The 21,659-nt window shown below is 37.5% G+C and overlaps 1 protein-coding gene across 4 annotated transcripts in view; it reads left to right on the forward strand.

The window, feature by feature from the left end:
* Nucleotides 1–21,233, forward strand: part of Slc35b3 (solute carrier family 35 member B3) — a 21,921-nt gene extending 688 nt beyond the window's left edge. The window contains exons 2-11 of one of the 4 annotated variants that reach the window (XM_023712130.1): nt 966–1,031; nt 4,614–4,907; nt 5,396–5,517; nt 9,367–9,521; nt 11,055–11,162; nt 14,511–14,608; nt 17,065–17,157; nt 17,565–17,676; nt 19,177–19,246; nt 20,360–21,233. In XM_023712130.1, the coding sequence (XP_023567898.1) occupies nt 4,707–4,907; nt 5,396–5,517; nt 9,367–9,521; nt 11,055–11,162; nt 14,511–14,608; nt 17,065–17,157; nt 17,565–17,676; nt 19,177–19,246; nt 20,360–20,510 (1,110 nt within the window). In that variant the 5' untranslated portion in view covers nt 966–1,031; nt 4,614–4,706 and the 3' untranslated portion in view covers nt 20,511–21,233. The other 3 variants (XM_023712131.1, XM_004628374.2, XM_023712132.1) reach the window with 3 other exon arrangements.
* Nucleotides 21,234–21,659: the final 426 nt, after the last annotated feature.

Below are 21,659 nucleotides of genomic sequence, written 5' to 3' on the forward strand. Positions count from 1 at the left end.
TTTTTTTTTTAACGGTGTGCATCTTCATTGCTTTTGCAGTGGGTTATCGGACGTCCTGAATTTTAAATTCTTTTTAAGTGAATTGACATTGGGCGTTGAACGAGACACATTCATTATTTCAAAATAATTTAGGTAGTGTAATTCGGACTTAATAACTCAATAAAATTGAGCCCTAGTTTAGGCTTTCCCCTTTAGGGAAAAAGAGTAACAAAAACTTACACGTTTCTTGAACTTTAATAAAATATATATAAAAACGTAGATTTTTGTTTTTCTATTTTATAATCATGTGCTGTAGACATGATTAATGGCCAGAGTGCCTTTACTGAAGGCCTAATGGTAAGATCTTTCTGTTTGTAACATTAAATATGTCAGAATATGAATAAAGTCATATTTTCCCACGTTTTTCTTACAGTCCACCTTTGTAGTAAAACTCAAGTTGGGAAAGACTAGATTGAGACATAGACCGAAATCCATTTGACTTCAGTAGGTCATTTTAAGTCGGTATTACTACTAAGATATTTAAATGTTCAATATGTACCGGAAATTCTGTCTTTAATTCTATTTCGACTATTATCTGAATGTAAAAGAACCGAAGTTAAATATTTGTATTTAGAAAGAGGCCTCAAGCCGTGGTTCATAGTTTGGTTTATTTCTATCTTAGTTTCAGACGTTAGAGTAAACTTCATAGGAAAGCCAACTATTTTTAATTCCATGTTTGAGTCCTCCCTGCACCATCAGGACTTTGGCTGTTTCTCCCAGTGATTAATTAATATCAGCCATCAGTGTTGAAATGAGATCTAACAAACAGGAGAGATCAGAGTTTCTCAGAATCAGAAATCTGTCAGTCAGGCTTATTGATTAGTAATACACCTGCCTTCTAAAAGCAGGGCTGTAAGTGACGAGTTTCGTGGTACTTGTGCCTTGGGAAAGTAATTGAAGTGAATTTGTTTCCATGTTTATTCCAGGTGCTTTGTGGGAAATTCAGAAGAGATGTTGGTATTCTGGCGCATGTTTAGAAAGACAGTGCTGAAGTGAGTAGTTCCATGTGTAGCCTGGATCTGCAGCTCTGTGATTGGCAGGAGCAGTAGGGACGTTCAACGGTGGGAAGGAGCAGAATAATTATGAAATGGGATTTTTTAAATAGTAAGCTTAAAGCTATTCTTTGTCCTCTAGCATTTGGGGAGAGACCATCTAAGGGAGAATAATTTAGAAGTACTCTATACCCAGCTACAACAAACGAATAAAATTTTAGTTCTATTGATTTGATGATGTTTCTTGTTTTGCATAATCATGCCCATTTTGAGAACACAATTTGAAAACCTTTGCTCCACATAAAACGATTCTCTGAATTTTGATAACTGAGTGTATATCATCATACAACTTCAGTCCTTTACCAAGGTCTTCTGGTTAAGTATCATCCTGCTATCAGCTTGTGGTTTCAAATGCAGTATAATTTGAAATCCAATATAGTTGGCAGTAAAAACTGCCAAGAATAAAGGAGTCCTTCATTTGATCCCTTATATGTTTGTTATGTGCTAGATTATATGATGGAGAATTGGCTCTTGCCTTATGGACTTCATATATTTGTAGGAGAAGCACACAGTGAAAACAAAAAAATCCTATTATGGTGTAGATATCTATTAAAATACAGATAATGTTCTATGAGAATCTAGAACATTATTCGGCTTCTAACTTACACAATCTTGAGGGTGCACCATAATTAGATTTTGTATTGAACAGGGTGAAAGATGGGTAGAAAAGTGGAAAGTACTGTGCACATGCTTGGGTTTTTCTTGTGTGAGGTGCCAGCGGAGCTTGTGTGAGATGGAGGGGGAAGCATTTGGAAAGGAGCCTGGGTTGGCATCCAGGGCCACATTGCCAGCTACACGCAGGGAATCACCTTCAGCATACCAGACCACACCAGGAATGTTACTGAAAACTTAAATGACGATACCTAACATATACGGTCTGTCATAGTATATGTTAGGTGCTTTAATATTTATTTCATATAGCCCAAACAAAATTCCTATGATGGGCTCATTTTTAAAACATTTCTGGTAGAGATACAGAACCCAAAGCCGGGGAAAGTTAAATAATTTCCCCACCACACCTTCGCTTGGGGAAAACACTGTACTTGTCAACACCTTGACAACTTAAAGGCGCATATAAATAACAAAACCTGATCTAGAATTTAGATCTAAATTTCAAGACATGAAGAAAGTATCATACCGTACCACTGCCTTGTATTAGCTGTAAACATAATGAATCATTAAAATATGCTTGGCGTAATGCTGAATCACAAACATCACAGGAAAAAAATGACTCTGAAAGAGTTGCCTTCTGGAGAAATGTTTTAATACCAATAAAGGCAGAAAAGAGATTTCCTAGTTTTATCCTAAGCATGTGTATAAATATTCCGATTTTGTGGGTTGTATAAGATTTTCAGTTCTAATGTATGCCCATGCCGCAGTCCATTTCAGAAATCATATCCAAGCAAAGGATGAATGATTGTGCCAGAAGTTTTAAAATACCCAAAAGTTTTAGTTTATTTGGTTCATTGATTATTGGGTGCAAGGTATTTGAGAGGCAAAAGGCACAAATGGTGACGCCTGAGGATTGTTAGTTCCAAGTTGTGTTCAGAACCTTGACCCCTCCTGTGAGTTATTGAAGACGGACAAGTTAATTGGACAAGTAGGATTTGTGGCTCGCCTTTCAAGTTCTGTCTTCTCCCAGCTGGGGAAGTTAGGGAAGCTATCACCAGAGGACAGGATGTTAAAATTTTCTAAATCTGACCCGGAGAAAGAAGACATGAGATTGAAAGGACATCTTGAACCACAAACAAGGACATTTCAAAGTTTGTGGTATATTTCCAAAATGGAACTTGGGAACAAAAGATGTTTAGATACCAATGTGCTGCCGGGTTTATTTAAATGCTTATACATCTGAAATTGTGAGATGTTCTTTTGACATTTATTTTTTTGTTCAAGCACTTAGAGAAGATTAAGCATAATTTATAAAGAAAGTGGTGATCTACAAGATACTATAAAAAGTCTTAGAGATAACAATGATTAAAAGACTGAGAAGCAAGAGGAAAGGAAAATAATACAGGAAAAGAAACAGCAAAATGTTTTAAAACTACACTTTTATTTAGAAATATGAAGGGGGTTATAAAAAACATGTTTAATGTCTGAATATTGTTAGTTACATGTTGTGTTCAGAAGCTTGACCCCCTCATTTAAGTTGCTGAATATGGCCTAGTTAATCTGTCTAAATCAGCAAATTAGAAATGATAATTCTAACTCCTACCGTCTTATCATCAAAGGAGGCTTCTTTTGAAAGTTTTCTGAAGGGAAGCTTTCAGAATTATTCTTACGACTTTAGCCCTCAGAGTATAAATTTTGCTCTCATTGGAATTGTAATAATGAGTCTTTTCTAGGAAAATAATTTTTCTTCATAAGTATGTTCTGTTCTTTAATTGTTATAATTCTTTAGGCTTTGCTTCACCTTTGTGTGAAATTCAGTTTTTATAAATCCAAAGAGAAAGTGAATCGTCTGTGGTTCTTCATAATTTTTAAAAAATTAATTTCTTTCCAGAGACTAACAGAAGATAACACATTTTCTAGTCTTTTACTCTCCATGGACTTTTAAAATTAAAATAATTTTTTCCAAAGTGGGGAAAAGTTTTCTTTTAGCTTAAGTGATACTAAAGCACACTGTCCTTTTTCTAGCCCTGAAAAAATCTAGCTTATAAAACTCAGCAGCAGTGGGACTTTATTTTTTTTTCCTTTGGTTGCATCACAGTATGATTTTATTTATACAAGTCATAATTTGCATCTTTCTGCTGTAGGGAAAATACCTGTAATAGAAGTGTTGGGTTATTTATTCTTTATTTAAATTAATTTTATTGAGAAATAAATAGCAAAGAGACAGTTTCAAAACAGGTAAGTAGGACAGTTACAATAGTTAATACATTGCATATTGTTATCTTCGTAGTAGTTTTTCAAAGTGCAAGATGCAGACATGATAGCCTGTCCAAACACTGTTAGTACAAATCTTTCTTCTCATTGAAATAAGAAAAAGTAGCTGTATATCCTAATTATTTTGTATATACAGATACAGAATGATCCTTCATTTATATCCCTTTTTTTTGTTTAGTTTTGTCAGATGGGTATTCCATTGCCATTTAAATATTGTAGCTGTAGGACTTTATTTTAAAAACATCATTACCTAATATATATTACAATTGTCTTAGTATTTAATAGACCATCACATAGTCCTTACTCTGTAGATGATTGATCTTAATATATAAATTTGTGAGCTTTAAAAATTAGGTATTTACTAGATACAAAGCATGTTATGCTTAGTTCTTTGACAGAAGGAATGCTAGGTTAGCTTTTAGGTTAATGCTGTGCAAATATGTACAAATCAGTGTACTGTCTTTATTGAACAACGGTAAATTGGAAAGTAGGGTTTTTTTGGTGGTTTAGAAGCTGGAATATTGTATTAATATATAAATAGGTTTATTTGTGTGAGTTTAAAGTTATTTTAGATTATTATTTGGACCAGCTTTCAAATCTGAACATTTTATCTTGATTGCTTATTTCCTTCTGTAGAACTTGGGCCAGCAAGCAGAAGAAAGACTGACTGAAAAAGAGGAAAGCAACAAAGATAACTTTGGAAGCACTGAATGCAGCAAAATAGGAACAATGGATCTCAAGTTCAACAACTCCAGGAAGTACATCTCTATCAGTGTGCCGCCCAAAACCCAGACAATGTCACCACACATCAAGGCCGTTGATGACGTTTTAGTACTTGGCATAAATCTCAGCAAATTTAGCAAGCTTACTCAATTTTTCATATGTGTTGCCGGAGTTTTTGTATTTTACCTAATTTATGGATATTTACAGGTAAAAACACAGCTGTTGTTTGTAATATGTTATTTATTGATAGCATTTAATACCACTGTAGGCACTTATTATAGGATGCTGGTGTTCATAAATTGGAGTTTTTTTACAGAGATGTCCAATTTCTAGTAAAATACGTTATTTGTATGATGTCTTGAATCAGCCACCATTTTCATTGTTTTGGGCAGATCTTTTAATTTTGTTCTTTTTTTTTTTTAAAAAAAAAAAAGCATAAGTAGTATTATTGCTTTGGAGTTATTTTAGTTGATTTTTATACCTGGGTATCTAGTTCACTTCTCTGAGAAGGACTTCTAACTTCTAAAGTTACCTGTAAGAAGCCTTGTGGTTTGATTTCTGTAGGTGCTGGTGTTGATATAGCTTGATTTCTTTTAAACTAATATGTTTATAAGAATTTGCTGTGAGGAAAATGATCTCCTCCCCCCACCCCCGCCCGCCCTTGAACTGAACAGTATTTGTGTGTCTTTTGACAGGAATTAATATTTTCAATGGAAGGTTTTAAGCCTTATGGCTGGTACCTTACTTTAATGCAGTTTGCATTTTACTCCATATTTGGCCTAATAGAACTTCAGCTTATTCAGGACAAAAGAAGAAGGTATGTTATTTATTTATTTATTCATTTATTTTCTTAAAAAATATTTTAGAATTAGTAACATATTTTTATAAAACATTTTTACCCTGCTAAATAGGCATAAAATTTAAATTATCTTATATATTTGATTAAAACTTCTTTGAATATAAATCAACAGTAATTATAAATGTTTACTTTATACAGTGAAGAAAGTAAGGTCTGTATGTGTGATGTTTTAAGAAGAAAAAGGCTCAACGTGTGACAAGATGAGTTCTTAACCCTTAGGAAGTGCTCACATGTATGTATGTTTCGTAAAGTTCACTGAGATGAGCATGACTGCTGCAGGAGTGCAGCTGACCTCAGAATGGTGAAGTGAGATAGTCAGTGTCTGCTTTCGTGGTAGTTTTTAAAAATGAGAAGTAAATGTTTTATGGGATTTATCCAACTAACATTGTCAAGAAGGGTCCAATAGCTGAGATCTGCATTTGTTTTTTTGTTTGTTTGTTTTTAAATTTTTATCATTTACTTATTTATTTGGTACAGGGTCTTCCCAAGCAGCTTGGTCTCATAGTGATCCTCCTGTCTCATCCTCCCCAGCACTGGGATCACAGGCGTGCGCCACCATGCCTGGTTTTGGTGGCTGTCACAGGATGCGTTACTGGGGATCAAACCTGCATCCTTGCATTTGTCAAGCAGGTGCTTCGACCACTGAGCTATCTCCCTAGCCCAAGATCTGCACTTGTAAACATTAGAGGAATGCATTTCAATTATTTTTACTAGACTCAAAAACATTCCTTTGACAGTGTCTCTTAAATGAAGCATCTAGATTTGCCAAGTGTCTTGTTACATTTTATGGCATAGTGTTTGTTTGTAAACAGAAAGAGATTAGGAATTTGAACTTTTGGGGGGCAAGGGAGGTAAAAGTAACAAGTTCATCTGGTCACATCATAGGCCACTGCAGGAGTCCTTGTTAGGAAGCAGGGAGTGAGAGGTGAGGCAGCAGGCCAGGCCTCATCTGTGTTTACAGCCACTCCCATGCCCTCTGGTAGGACCTGAGCGCTGCCTGCTGTCAGATTGGCTGTGGCATTCCATTCTCATAGGAACCGAGCCCCACTGTGCTGGGTTGTAAAGTATAGCTTGTGCATTTTTAGTGATCCCCAAACTCTTAGCCCCACCCTTCCTTGTCCCCATGGAAAAATTGTCTTCCTGACAAGTCCCTGGAGCCTAAATACTGGGAACCGCTGCATGTGTATTGAGCAGTTAAAATATAATAGACTATAATACTGGCATCTTGTCTTCTTTCATATAATTGTTCAATCCTTAAAAGGAATTTCTTGCACTTTTCTACATAAAATCATTTTAAAGTTTCAGTGAAGATAATTCTACAATTTTAATTATTCAAATCTATGACAAGATTTTTCCTGGAGAAAGGAACTGCAATGCATGTTTCTTTATGGGTATAATTTTGCTTCTCAAACTTTACCAGATCCATCCATGTGATAAAATAAAAAGTAATAGTCATATGTGTCAAGACTAATTAGAAAGCCTGATGATTCATTACCAACAGCAAACTCCTGGGCCTCTGATTGCTTTTAAGGTAGAAGTCCACCCTCTTGGCTACTCTGACAATTCGGGAGTTGGACGGTGCATACCCCAACAAATGATCCATAAATCATCACAACATATAAAAATCAAAATAATTTATGTTTGATTGAAACATGAAACGGATTTGGAAGAATTTATAGATTTGAAATAAATGCAATTAAGAATCACAACCTATTCTGTTTAAGCCATACTTTTTTCTCTTTCCTGTATTTAGGACAGTGTCTACAGGGTCTCGCTACATAAATCAGACTTATAGTGATTCTCCTGTTTTCAGCCTCCCAAGCGCTGGGATTACAGGTGCACACCACCATGCCCGTCTCATTTGCTGTCTCAGCACATCCCCCGGCAGGTTGAGGGGGCTGGGCCCCTCACAGCACACTGGGGATTGAACCCCGGCCACTGCACTCTGCCTAAGCAGGTGCTTTAGTCCACTGAGCTATCAGGCCAGCCCCCTGTTTGAGCCGTATTAAAAATTTGTTAAAATATGCCCAATCATGGGTTTCTTTTTCTTTGGTATGCACTCAATTCAAGTTTAAGTGATGTTGCTCTGTAGACTTTTAGTTAGCTCTTTGCGTAGAGCCTCCCCATCTCTATAAATTTAAATGGGTGGCAGTGCCTTGGGAAGCAAACAGGAGTTTGAGTTAGGAAACGTGGATTTTAGTTTAGCCCTGGTTTTTTTCTTACAAGGCCTGACAAGACCTCCAGAGAATTTCTGACTTTCTCAGTTTTATTGAGACTTGCTATAGTTATGTGTGCTGAAGCATATTGTTTGTAAACTACCTGATCGTACTTACTGTTCTTCTCCAAGTATTACCTTGTGCACATTATTAATTTTTTTAATAGAGACCTCAGAATGGCTTTGAAGGAGATTTCATTGTAATTTTTCTGCCATTCTGAAAAAAATACTAACCAAATGGGGCATTAAATAAAAGAGAAACACTGAGAATCTGGGAGGCAAGCTGACAAAGCCAACTTTCTCATTTTACCAAGAAAAAGACCTGCCAGAGTGCTGAAGCGTTCACGAGATCACATGGCGAGTTGCTCTCAGATGGAATGTTTTGAATTTAGGTCCCCAGAGCTTCAGCCTCATTTCTTCCTGTACTGTGTTGCTGCTCTAATGATTTCTTACAATTCTTTGGACTTGATTTTTATTTTCTGGCCATGACTGTTCACAGATTATTTTTGATGATGGTGATGTGTGCTGTGGTTCTTCACTAATGAAGACAGGGTAGAAACATTGGTGTGCAGTGGTGCTGCAGACGGGCAGGACAAGTATTTTCAGTGGATTCTGAATGTTGACTATATATGAAGTAGAAGGTCCTTAAAAACCAAAGTGTAATGATGCCCTTGAATTGCACTTTTACAGTAGATTATTTTATTTTATATCTAACTGTGTAAAAGGTGGTATTTTGTTGCCATAGACACAGTTACAAATTCCCAAATGGAAATTGTATAAAAGTATACAGTAACATAAGCAAATTATGATTAGTATCTTATGGTGGTTAGCACACTAGTGTGTACACTTACTATTTTAGACCTTTAAATATCAGCCAAAATGAGCATATGTTCACTCTATGGATCAAAATTCTAAAGCTGCTAGAGAAATCTCTTTCGTGAAATCCAGATAGAGGCAGAATTAAAAGATTTGAGCGATTATAAGGAAAAAGACACTTCATCATTAGGTTACTAGAGCATTGTGGGGACCGCAGAGAAGTGACCCGTGCAGCTGTGGTAATCAGAGTCATGTCTTGAGGTTTAAAATCCATGTCTTTTCTGGAGAAATTCTGTTTAGATTTTTCCACTAGAAAGGATAGATGTATTTCCTGATGCTAGATGGAAAATATTAGGAAACAACTGAAAAGTTTTAAATTGTTGCAAAAAGTTAGTGGTAAGGTGCTTCTTACCATTACTTTAAAGCATGATTTCTCTTTTCTTAAACTTAGTCAGGTGATTTTTATCTATAGCTAGAGCTGTTAATTCTTTCACCCACACATATACCTTCAGTAAGAACCTCCGTAACTCTCTTATTATATTTTTATATACTCGAGACCTCTTTTATGATTGATCAAATAAAGGTAAATTGTTATTTTTATCAACATTCTTTTAAACAGTGTTGCAGCTTTAAGAATAATCATTTTTACTGATATTTCCAGAAATAGCAAGTAAAAATTAGCGAAGAAATTCAACATTTACACATTGTAAACACGCTATCTTAAAGCATTATGAATCAGGTCCCAAAATGAAGATCTTAAAAATTGTCTTTTACAGAATACCAGGAAAAACCTACATGATAATAGCTTTTCTAACTGTGGGTACTATGGGGCTATCAAATACTTCCCTGGGCTACCTGAATTACCCTACCCAAGTCATCTTCAAGTGCTGCAAACTGATTCCTGTTATGGTAGGAGGAGTTTTTATCCAAGGTATAGTAATGATATATTTCCATACTATTTGAAACTTTATGACATCTAGCATTAGGAAAAACATGAACATTATAATATTTTTGTACACTTTGTGGGCATTGTCACAATTTTATTACATAATAGTAGAAGAGTTCATAAAAATACAGATACTTACCTGATGTTCCTCAAGATCAATAATTTGGACTTGGAGTGAAAAAAAGAAATAGTATGTTATTTTATTTAGAGTTTAACGTATTTCCCCCAGTTCAGCACTCACACCAACATGCAGTTACTGGGAAGGCCCTGCATTTTCTTTTCCCAAATCTTTCACTCTGTCCCTCAGGGCTGCACACTACCTCCACTGCAGTGTGCGGTTTATGTACCAAGAGACGCCTGACCTAAGCAGAGCTACTTTGAGGTTTTTTTGGTTTTGCTTTTTTACTAACCCTGCTGGCTTACTAGCATCTTAGTGCTCCAGCGCAGCTATAATCTGTGTGGAAATATGAGGAAAGGAGGAAGCTATCAGCAGCAAACAGTGAAAGAAGTTGTTCTTTCTCTTTACCGTAACTGTCTGGAGCAGCGTTTGTGTTTGGATAATCAAGTGTCTCCGTGTCACTGAAGTTCTCTACAGCCTGATCTTATACATTAGAAGCCTTTTCCCAGTAGCTTGTTAATGTGAAAGCATGTATGTCAGTAACTTCACGTATCATTTCAGGATGATGGTTCATAGGAAAAAAAAAAACTACTTCAATCCCTATTGAAAAAATCACATTTAGGGGCCAGGAAAATGGCTCAGTGGCTGAGTGCCAGCCTGATAAGCATAGGGTCCCAGGTTCAATCCCTAGTACCGCAAAAAAAAGAAATCACATGTAGAACCCCAAATCAGACATATATGTCTATTCAAAAAGTAGCACTACATTTCAATTTTTAAAATACAGATATAGTAAAATAATTTAATTGTTACCTATGGTATATAAACAGTAGTAATTCCTTTATAAACTTACCAATGAAAGAAAATGTATACGTTTTTCATTACTCATTAAATAAAAAGAGCACTTATTGCTACATAGTCTTAAATATTTGTAGATGTGTATTATTGTTCTGTTTCTGCCAAGACACAACCACGTGCTACATAGTGCTTTGGTCAGTGATGGGCTACATGTAGGACAGTGATCCCCTAAAATAGTATCTCCTGTGACATCATAGCTCTTACTCTGTGTAAGTGTACTGTGTGGTTATTCACAGCAACAAAGTCACCTAAAGTCATGTTTCTGCAAACATGTCCTTGTTGCTAAGAGATGCGTGACTGTGCTTTAATCATATCATAACAGATAAAATATAATCTGTCTAACTTCTAGGGTTATATTAGTGCCCATTGATACTCTATTCTTCAGAAGCTGTTCTGTAACTGTCTCATGCCTTGATGTAAGTGTTCTTCATATTTCTGGCATGAGATATAAAAAACACGTCCCTGATCTACTTGGATAGATAGAGCTAATAACCCTGCACCTCACTGTTGGCATAGGAAGCAGTACCCACCTTTGTTTCTTACAGGAAAGAGGTACAATGTTGTAGACGTGTCTGCTGCTCTGTGTATGAGCCTGGGCCTGGTCTGGTTCACTCTTGCCGACAGCACAGTTGCGCCAAACTTCAACCTGACAGGTAAGCAAGTCATTTATCTTCCAAATTTTTATTACACACGTTAGTTCAGAGTAAGATTTTCTAAAACTTCATAAGGCTTTGAAAGGATGGTATAGTATCTCACAACTCTCATAGCATTTGCAGTTGCTATATTGGTTCTGTTAAAAATACCGCAGCTCAAAATACATTTTATTAGTTCCCTTATATTTTGACATAATATAAAGGAGGCTGCATTTACCACGTAAATGATAGATTAATTTGTCATGAGCTGAATTGGAAGTATAAACATGGGTTATAAGGGGAGCAGAATGATAATTGCATTCTGATTTTTTTTGAAATAAGTTTTGAAACTTGTATATTTAAAGAGCATTTTGGTGTATGCTACATGTATAGTATTCTTAAATGATTGAATTTTATCAGTAAGATTAAAGTGGTGTCATCTAGTCTACTAATCTGATAGAAATAGTACTGAAGGTATCTGAACCTTCAAAGAACCTCTGGGAAAATATAGTAATAGTTATAATAATGCAATATCGGCAAATACAGAGCGTAATTACTTGTGAGAAAAGAAACAAAACATTAGGAAATGAGAAACAAACCGTTAGATAATGAAAAATTTTATTTACATGAGCTTCACTTTTCTTTGTAAGATATATGCATATCTTATTAGTTGTCAGTCTTCCTCACTAATCTGGTTAACCTAGCTGAGAAATTGAATTTAAATATAATCAATTCTGCCTCCTGGAATAGCCTTTACTATCCACGAGAGCCTCGCAGGCCCTCCTACTGTTTACACTAGAGTGCTTGCACAGTACTCACTGCTTGATTTCAGAGAAAACATATCCTGTACTTTGAGCTGTCTCTCCATAGTCTTTGTAAGAATTTCATTCTCACATGTTGGACTGTAAAGAAAAGGATACTTGAAAACAGAGAATTGGCTTTAAAAACTAACAGTTTTAGAGAAGACACTGAATTAGCCACACCTCATTATACTTTGCCAGTAAAACCACTCATTAGAAATTGCCTCCCATGCAGCTCATTGAGATAGAGTGAGGTAGAGGACTAATGGATGAAGTCACATCTGCGGTGGGAGTGGCAAGGATGACAGCAGTAGGAAGAGATGGCCCCCATGTCCAGCTCTGTAACAGGTGCCAGCTGGTCTGAGTTCCACGGGAAGATACTTTAGAGGATGGGAGCCCAACCATGCTTGCTCATGAAGAATAATAGATAAGCACCTATCCCTTCTCTCATCCTTTCTACTGTATTCTCTGAAGGTGATGATATTAAACTGGTGATTAAAGACATAAATAGAATTTGAATATATAAACTCCATATTCACACTTACTCAAACAAATGTTCCTTTTGAAATATTCCTCCTAGGATACAAATTTTGGTACTTCTGTGGTATTTTCATTGCGGAGAACACTTTTGGAATATTTTGAACTGCCTTTTAGCAGTAAGGGTATTCCTTTGAGGATCTTTAAAAATCACATGATTTTTCCTTTTGAGGATAGATTCCTTATTTGAAACCAGGAAAAGAACATTCAAAATCAAGTTAACTGAATAAAAATGTATGATAGGCAATAAATACCAAAGTTAGATAACAAAAATCAAATTTAAGAATAGCCTTGCAAATTCTAGGGCTGGTGAGGTAGTCCAGCAGATTAAGCGCCAGCTTAGGCAAGCGCAGGGACCAGGATTCAATCCCCGGCCCCACAGCCCATATCGGCCCTGCCCACTGGCATGCTGAGCCAGCCATGGAGTCTAGATGTGGTGACACGGGCTTATAATCCCAGCGCTGGGGAGGCTGAAACAGGAGGATCACTACTAGTCCAAGCTGTGTAGTGAGACTGTGTACCAAATACATAAATTTTTAAGAAAGAAAATGCTAATCGACTGAGAAGCATATGGACATATACTTCTTTCTGCTATGTGTTACCACTTACATATGAAGAAAAAAGAAAATTTCTGTAACCCATCAGAGTCACAGGTGGTTTGCTCTTTCTGTAAAGCACTGTGTCCAGTGAGCAGCCATCCTGAACACTGTCCTGTTGTGCAGCCTATTGTCCAGCATGCACGTACGTGGCACTGCAGGAGACTCTTATAACAGATGTGTCCATTACATTTGTATGATAACTTAATATTGTCAGAGTATTCAGACATTAATACAAAAAGAAAACTGTTGGGCCAGGAAGATAGCTTGGTGGTCCAAGTGACTGCCTAGGCAAGTGCTGGAATCTGGGTTCGAGGCCCAGTACACAATCTGTATCGCCCCATCCAGGTGCACCAAGCCAGGCACCAAGACCTGGTGTGGTGGTGCATGTCTGTAATCCCAGCGTGGGGGAAGCTGAAGCAGAAGGATCACTACAAAGCTGAGTTGCATGTTGATACCCTGTGCCAAATACATAATTTTTTTTTTTTTAAAGGAGAGAATTGTTTCTGTAAAAACTAAGTTAATTGAAACAGTGGGGCTCACAGATGGATAAAATGGTATTGAATTATCTGCTGAGATAATAACTACAAATTGAAGGAACTCATACAAATCTGAGAGGATTCTTTGCTCCTCTGTTTCAAAATCCCTAAGTCTTGGGTGTATGTCACTTGAAACAGAAACTTGGAAAGCAAAGAGAATGTGCGTTATGAACTTGGCTTATACAGAAGAAAGAACAAGTGTAGACTTCTAGGCAGGAGCCGAAGAAAAGACCTTAAAAGCTGCCTGCATGTTTATGGTTTTAAGTTGAACATTCTGGTACTAGAGCTTTCACGTGACTTTTCCCCTTGTTTGTAGTTTTTTCTTTAGATGAGTAGCTGTTGTTTCCATCAGATCTTCTAAGAACTGCTTTTCTACAGTTTAATATATTCTTTTCAAATGTACAGTGTAGAATAAAAGGGCTAGACAAATAGCTCAGTGATTATAGCGCCTGTTTAGGCAAACAGAGGGACACCAGGAGTTGGATCCCCAGGCCTGCGTGCTGGCCCCTCTCTCGAGGCATGCTGAGACATGGATTGAGACTGGGCGTGGTGGCAGGCACCTGTAATCCCAGCACTTAGGCTGCAACAGGAGGATCACCATGAGTCTGATCTGCACAGTGAGACCCTGTACACCCTGTCCTAAATACTAAATAAATAAATAGAGTGTAGAATAAAAATGGAATGATGGTGACGGCATTGCAGCTTGTTAGTATTCATTTCTGTTCTACAGTATCACCCGTGTGCTCATTGCAGCTGGCTAGGGGTAAGAATAGTCAGTATCACGGGATAAATATGGTGAGGATCTGCTTTTGTTGCTCAGACCATTTACACATCTTACAGAGCTGAAGTACAGTCCATAGTCGTAAATAAGGACCCCATCTCTCTGCCTTCTTAAAGGTGTGATGCTTATTTCCCTGGCACTGTGTGCAGATGCTGTCATTGGAAATGTACAAGAGAAAGCTATGAAACTTCATAATGCTTCCAATTCTGAAATGGTAAATACTCTCGTGCTTTTTATTCGTATCACACAAACTAAAAATTGGTGATGTTCCTAATTTTATGAAATAGTTACAGCAGCAAAGATTTGCATTGTTTGTGAACTAGTGTATATTATTCTTATCAAAGTAATATATTGAAATGTTATGTGAAGGGCCAACGAGATAGCTCAGCAGACTAAGTGCCTGCTTAGGCAAGCACAGGGACCAGGGTTTGATTCCCTGCATGCTGTGCTGGCCCCTCATTCGCAATGCGCAGGCGAATGAGTGGGTGTGGTAGTGCACGCCTGTAATCCCAGAGCTGGGGAGGCTGAAAACAGGAGAATCACCACGAGTCCAAGCTGCATAGTAAGACCCTGTACCAAATACATAAAACAACAGTGCTATGGGGAGGTAAAAGAAAAAGCTAGCACTTCCATTCGTAGTTACCTTTTAGCTATTTGATCAATTTTTTTTCTCATTGATTTATAGTTTTTTTGTCTATTAAGAATTCTTTGCTGCTTCATGTCCTCTTTGTATTTTCTGTATAGAGGTTTTTAATCTTCATGTTATCCAATTCGTCTTTCCCTTCATAGCTTCTGGCTATGTATCATGGTTGTAAAGGTCTTCACCACTGCTTCAGATTTGACAGATTTCACCCATGCCTACTCCAATGCAACTTTAAGCAAAAAGAGGAAGAGTATCTTCCATATGGCCACTTATTTATCTCAGTATTTGTTGAATTATCCACTTTTCCAGGTTATTTTAAATGGCTTCTTTATTATATAACACATTCTACTGTAGGGTTCAGAATTGAATTCTTTTGACTTTCTTTTGCACCAGTACATATAACAGCAGCAGTTTTATCATACATTTACACCCGTTAGGACTAGCTACCATTGTTCCTTTTCTTTTTCAGAATATTACTACCAGTAGTTATACTGGGGTGCTCATATCCCCAAATACACTAGAAATCCCATTGGTATTGTGATTGGTATGGCATTGAATAATAAATTAATTTAGGGAGAATGGCATCTATACCCTTGATTCTTTCAGTCCAAGAATAAGGTATGACTTTCCTTTTATTCAAATGTTTTTCTTTTTTCTGTCTATTAAAATTTTATGTTTTCTCCATGTAAATCCAACACATTTCTCACTAAAGCTGTTAGGATTTCTTGTTTTTCTGTTGTTACTGTAAATAGCATCTTTACCTACATAGGGTATGTGCATGCATGCATGAGTGTATGCATTAGTTTTATAACCAAGTTCTTACGGGACATGACACTAAGGATGTGTAGGCATGTCCCTATTATTTCCTCAGCACAGGGCAAGGTGTCCTAAATGAAATCCTAGTGATATCAATCCTAATAGGGATTTTCTTGACCATCATCACTGCTCTTCTCAATTGGGTAAGGATGGCCCCAGAGAGAAGTAAAGAATGCCTGTGGTCAGAAAGCTAATGTAAGGTGATGCCGAAGATGGTGGGCTCTAAAGAAGACAGCCTCGGCTCACGTCCCAGCTTTACTGCTCTCAGCTCCATGTTTTCGTTTTTTCACTTGAAAATTGGTTCATGAACATTAGATTAAGAACAGCTGTCTCATAGATTGGGTGTTAGAAACCAGCTTAGTGAGTAGTCAGTACAGAGTGACACACAGCAGGTGTTCACTTGGGCACTGCTGTTGCTGCCACTGATCATGTTAGGAGCCCTGTAAATAAAAAAGAGGACTGAAGAGCACCGAGTTGGGTAGGAAAATAGGGAGACAAAGCAGTAAATGTACCATAAGCTTGTGACTTTGATTACATTTCAGGATCTTTTGCAAACTTGGTATTTAGGATTTTAAAAATTGAGGGCCGGATAGCTCAGCAGACTAAAACGCCTGCTTAGGCAGAGCACAGCGGCCAGGGTTCGATCCTGATCCTGCCATGGCAGCCCTGCCCACGGGGCCCTCTGAGGTGCGACCCACTGAGGTGTCATTGAGACTGGGCTTGTTGGCACGTTCCTGTAATCCCAGTGCTTAGGAGGCTATAACAGGAGAAACCTTTTTAGGAGGTTTCCAGAAAGAGGAAGGTTTATGTTCTTTTCACTCCGTCCCTGACTGAGTCCGATCTGTGTAGTGGGGCCCTGTAGACCCTGTGCTAAATATATAAATAAAAAATACAACTTTATAAGGGTTTTCTTTTTCTAGAATACATTGTTGAAATGCTGATGTTAAAAATCTGGCTTGAATTCAGTAATTAAGCTCAACAAGAATTGAATAATTAAGCATGTATATACGATCTGTATTGCTATTATTTGGTATGTAAAATAATCAACTTGTACACTGTTAAAATCACAGAGTCAGGTCATATAGAAATGACACTGTTATTGTAAAACTGTTCTGTGAACGTAACTGAGTACATTAACTGAAGTGTATATTTAAAACCCTGAATTTTCCCTTTAGATTTGATAGTGCTTCTGTTCACTTTATCTCCTCTAGGTGTTGTATTCGTATTCAATCGGTTTCGTGTACATTTTATTGGGATTGACATGCACTAGTGGACTAGGCCCTGCAATGACATTTTGTGCAAAGGTAAATGTTAAACACATTTTTTCAATAAATATCTTGTATAAATAGTTTTCTCTATTTTTCTAATTCCCCTGGTTCAAAAGGGCTATTGTTGATGTAATTTGGTAACTTCTCCAACACAATATTGCAAATCAGAAACTATTTCAGAAATGAAATGTTTGGTATTTAAATTTATTTTCTCCTTCCTCTACCCTATTAGTTAATTTTTAAGTGGTTCATAATATAGAAGTGGAGGATTTTTAATTTCATTACTTTTCCATTAAATCAAAACCAAATAGTTTTGCTTCACTGCATTGTTGAATAGCTTATTATTGCTCAAGAAGTTGATTAAAATCTGTGGGTTTATTTCAGTTATAATACCTCAGGGCTTGTTTTGTGTTCATCTAACAAGCTTTTTTTATTTCTTGCAGAATCCACTTCGGACCTACGGTTATGCATTCCTTTTTTCTCTCACTGGATACTTTGGAATCTCTTTTGTTTTGGCATTGATTAAAATTTTTGGCGCCCTTCTTGCTGTAACAGGTAAGAGGGATTTACTTGCTTGACTGTGAGCTAAGTATTTGCATTTTCTCTGATGATCTTTGCTGAAAGATAAACTCTTTATTAAACAAAGCTATATTTTACCAGTTTGTTCTTTGGTGGCTGGTGTTTCTTTAAAACTCTACAGAAAAGGATGTTTTAATTATCTGTTTTGAAGTTTTAAACATTTTTTTTTTAATTGTTGCTAGAAATCAAACCTAGGGCCTCACTCATGCTAGACAGGTTCTCTACCACCAAACTATAGCCCTTGTCCTCAAGGTTTGACTTTAAGGTCAGTCTTAAAGTCAAGTATGTTAGAACTTGTTGCTCAAGTAGGGTGGGATGAATACTTCCAAAGAAAATACTACTGCCTTTGCTGCTTTTAGTTTATTATTGTTCCAGTTTTCTTGCTTTTTGAATGTGCATTTTAAATGAAGGTTTTTTTGACCTTTTAATTTCATTGACTTTTTAGGTTTGCTCGTCCCTGGTAATAAGTGTTGCTATTCTGGGCAGGGACTTTGCTCGGAGCTCTGTAGGAATGAACATTGCACTTGATCTGCTTTGCAGGAGAAGTGCAAGGAGAATGCCCCTGACTGGGTGTGCTGTGTCATGTCCTAGAACTGTGAGATGTGTGTGTGTGTGTTTCCCTCAGTCTTGTAAAAGAAAGCCCGAGGTAGTAATAGTAATATCCAATGTATACATACATAGTCCTTACTGTGTACCCAAAGCCCGTCTGTATGTTTTATGTAAATTACTTTAATCTCACCACACCGCCAAGAAGTAGGCACCATGTGGTGGTTCCATCTTACCCATACATGGGCTGAGGCACAGGGATGGTAAGTGGCTTGTCTCCTGATTGGCTGGTGGCAAGAGGAGTCCAGCAAGACCCTTGGGCTTTCTGGCTGCGTCTTCCCCAGTGCTGAGCTGCTGCCTGGCTGCCGCGGTGGCTCTATAGCTATCAGAAACCGGGCTCTTCCTCCTGCTGTGCCGACTTCATCCTCCTGCGAGGCAGTGGACAGAGTGAAGAGGATATAAACCTTTCTCTTTCTGGAAACCTAAAAAGCCCCATGCCCCGAAACAGCACATGTGCTCTGAAGTCACTGGACGCAGCCTCGCCACCTGCGCGTGCCTGGCGTGAGGGGCTAGATGGTATGCCCAGCTGAAAATAGGTGCCCTTCTCTTTAAAACTGGTACTCAGAGCTGGATCCTCACACGCTTCCAGAGCAGCTTCTTCATCGTGTCCGGTTCTTCACGCATTGAGTATTAAGTTCCTGGAAGGGTGCATTCGGGATGTTCAGGTGAATAAGGTCAAGCTGCAAACCATGCAGCAGCGGGAGCAGTGAGTGCTGCTGCTCGGCTGGTTTTTACTTTGTGTTGTTCCTGGCGCCTCACAGCCATTTTTCTGTCGTGTGGTGGACTGTATGTATTTAGCGAATAAATGGTTTCCAAAATTTTACCAAGGGAGTAATAAGCACATTCTGAACCAGTTTTTTGTCCCTACAGTGACAACAGGAAGGAAAGCAATGACCATTGTACTTTCATTTATATTCTTTGCTAAACCTTTCACATTTCAGTAAGTACTTTTTATTTCATTTCTTAATTTTTAGGTATTGGGTTTCACATTTGCTCTTAAACAGCCTTATTTTCAACATTTACTTTTCTTGCAGTATGTTGATTTTTATATAAATTAGTGAATATTTTTCCCTGTTGATTTATGGAGACTCCTTTTCATCTTGACCTATCTGTTGATAGATCTGCTATCTCAAAAATGTTTATAATTTGTTGTCTCAACTTCATTGTTTTCTGTGCTTGAAATGCATAAGCAGGATGATGTTGTTTCCAATAGGACTAAATCCAAATGATATATAAACTGTTGGGAATAAGGGATCTCCTCTTGCTCGTGTGTGAGTATATTAGTTCTGTATTTGCAGGATGTGCTTTTAGAACTGTTTGTTTATTTATGGCCTCTTTCCACAAAGGGCTTGCAGTAGAGAAATATTCTGTAAGTTGTGTCCTGATAACTTAATTTTGGTTTTGACTTTCTGTAAAAGCCTTTGCCCTTTTCAGAACTGTCTGGTGTTGGAAGCTGACATTGTTTAAACTTATGTTGATCAATAATTATAAAGTTTCAAACCTAAACTTAGCAAAATATAGTTTAGGGTAACTAAAATTTTCATCACTGTACTGTAGAATATTGGTTGTCTACAAATTAATTTTTTTAAATGAGCAAACTATATGTTATGGTAATTAAATCACAGTGATTGACGGCCTGCTTCCTGCGGGATGTATCTTCCTTTTTCTCCTTTTGTGTTCTACCCAGCTGAGATAACCAGGTGACCATGAGCTGAATCCCAAGGTGGCCTGTGGCAGATGTATTTATCTGTTGTTTTAAGTCTGTGCTAGGGGTTAAACTTTGAATACACTGTAATCCCCAAAGGAAGTGAACCTTATTTTGTTTAATATTTTGTAAAATACATTTTTGTTTACATTGAACATGAAAGATGCAAAATTCTATATATCTAATTTGACCAAAGAATACTATTTTTATTTTAGTAATGTTATCATAGGCCTCTGCTAGCAAATTTTTATTCTGTTGAAGAATTATTATTACTAGACCATAAATTCTGTTAAGAATAAAGTGTTGGCCTTGTCAGCTTTACCAATCTTTCTTCCGTTTTCCGCACAGGTACGTGTGGTCTGGCTTGTTAGTGGTCCTGGGCATATTTCTCAATGTGTACAGCAAGAATATGGACAAAATAAGACTGCCATCAGTGCATGACCTGATAAACAGGGTGGTGGAAACAAGAAAGACAAGGGCGTTGGCACAGACGGTGTAAGCACTGCCTTGTCCTATTTAAAAATTAACTTCAAGGGAAAATCATTAATTAACTTTTCAAAAGAATGTGTCCCAAACCAAAGGATCCGAAGGCAAACTGGCCATTTATTACATGTGATGTGGTTTTGTGGCCTCAGCCTTTCTTCAGAGCACTTGTTTTACTCTTTGACTTCTGAAAGAACCAAAGCTGCATCTAGCACAGCTTAAGGAAAAGTGTCAGTGTGAAGGGTCGTCCCAGCAGCTTCCTGAGAATCTCACCGGAACTGGACCATGCTGCAGGACCAGCTGGGTATCACTGTGGCATATCGAAGACACTAATATGTAATATCACATCGTGTTCTCTTCATTCCATTTTGCTGGTGTTACTTGAATTGATTCTCTGTTATAAGAGTAAGTTGATGATTTAAGTCTAGAGAGAATATTCATTATAAATAAAATTATTCTGTGATATTTTTAAGGAATGTTAGTAGGATTTTGTTATAGAAGGAAATAGGGGTTGGTATAAAGCTTAATATGGGCTATAAAATTTAGGTCTTGTTCCCACACTAGAAAAGTATTCTGGGAAAGCAGCTTAAGTCTCACATACAGTGTAGGTCAGACAGTAAAAGTCATCACCATCCTGTAAGTATGCATAACAGGAACATTTGCTACTGTTCACAAAAACGGCCGAAAGAGTAATGATTTGGATTTTCTTTTTAATTGAAAGAAAGTAACTGTAGTCCCAGCACTTATGAGGCTAAAAACAGGAGAATCACTACGAGTCCAGTCTACATAATGAAACCCTGAATACCCTGTAGACCCTGCCCTAAATACAGGGGAAAAAAAAGTAACTGATGTCTTCTTTATTTTTGTACTTTTCTATTATAGGGAAGGGTCTGCAAGGTGTTCAGGGTCTTACTGCTAGATCGCAGTCATAGTGATCCGCCTGTTTACAGCCTCCCAAGAGCTGGGATTGCAGGTGCACACCACCACGCCCAGGTTCAATTGCTGTGTAAGTGTGCCCCGGGGGCAGGGCCGGCTCTGACAGGCCGGGGATTGAACCCCTGGCCCCTGTGCCTGCTTTCAGGTGCTTTAATCCACTGAGCTATTTTGCCAGCCCTGATGTCTTACGTTATTATCAAATAAAATCCTAGCTTTTCTTACAAAAGTG

The sequence above is a fragment of the Octodon degus genome, unplaced genomic scaffold (assembly GCF_000260255.1).
Source record: "Octodon degus isolate 3935 unplaced genomic scaffold, OctDeg1.0 scaffold00023, whole genome shotgun sequence".
In the NCBI taxonomy this organism is placed as follows: domain Eukaryota; kingdom Metazoa; phylum Chordata; class Mammalia; order Rodentia; family Octodontidae; genus Octodon; species Octodon degus.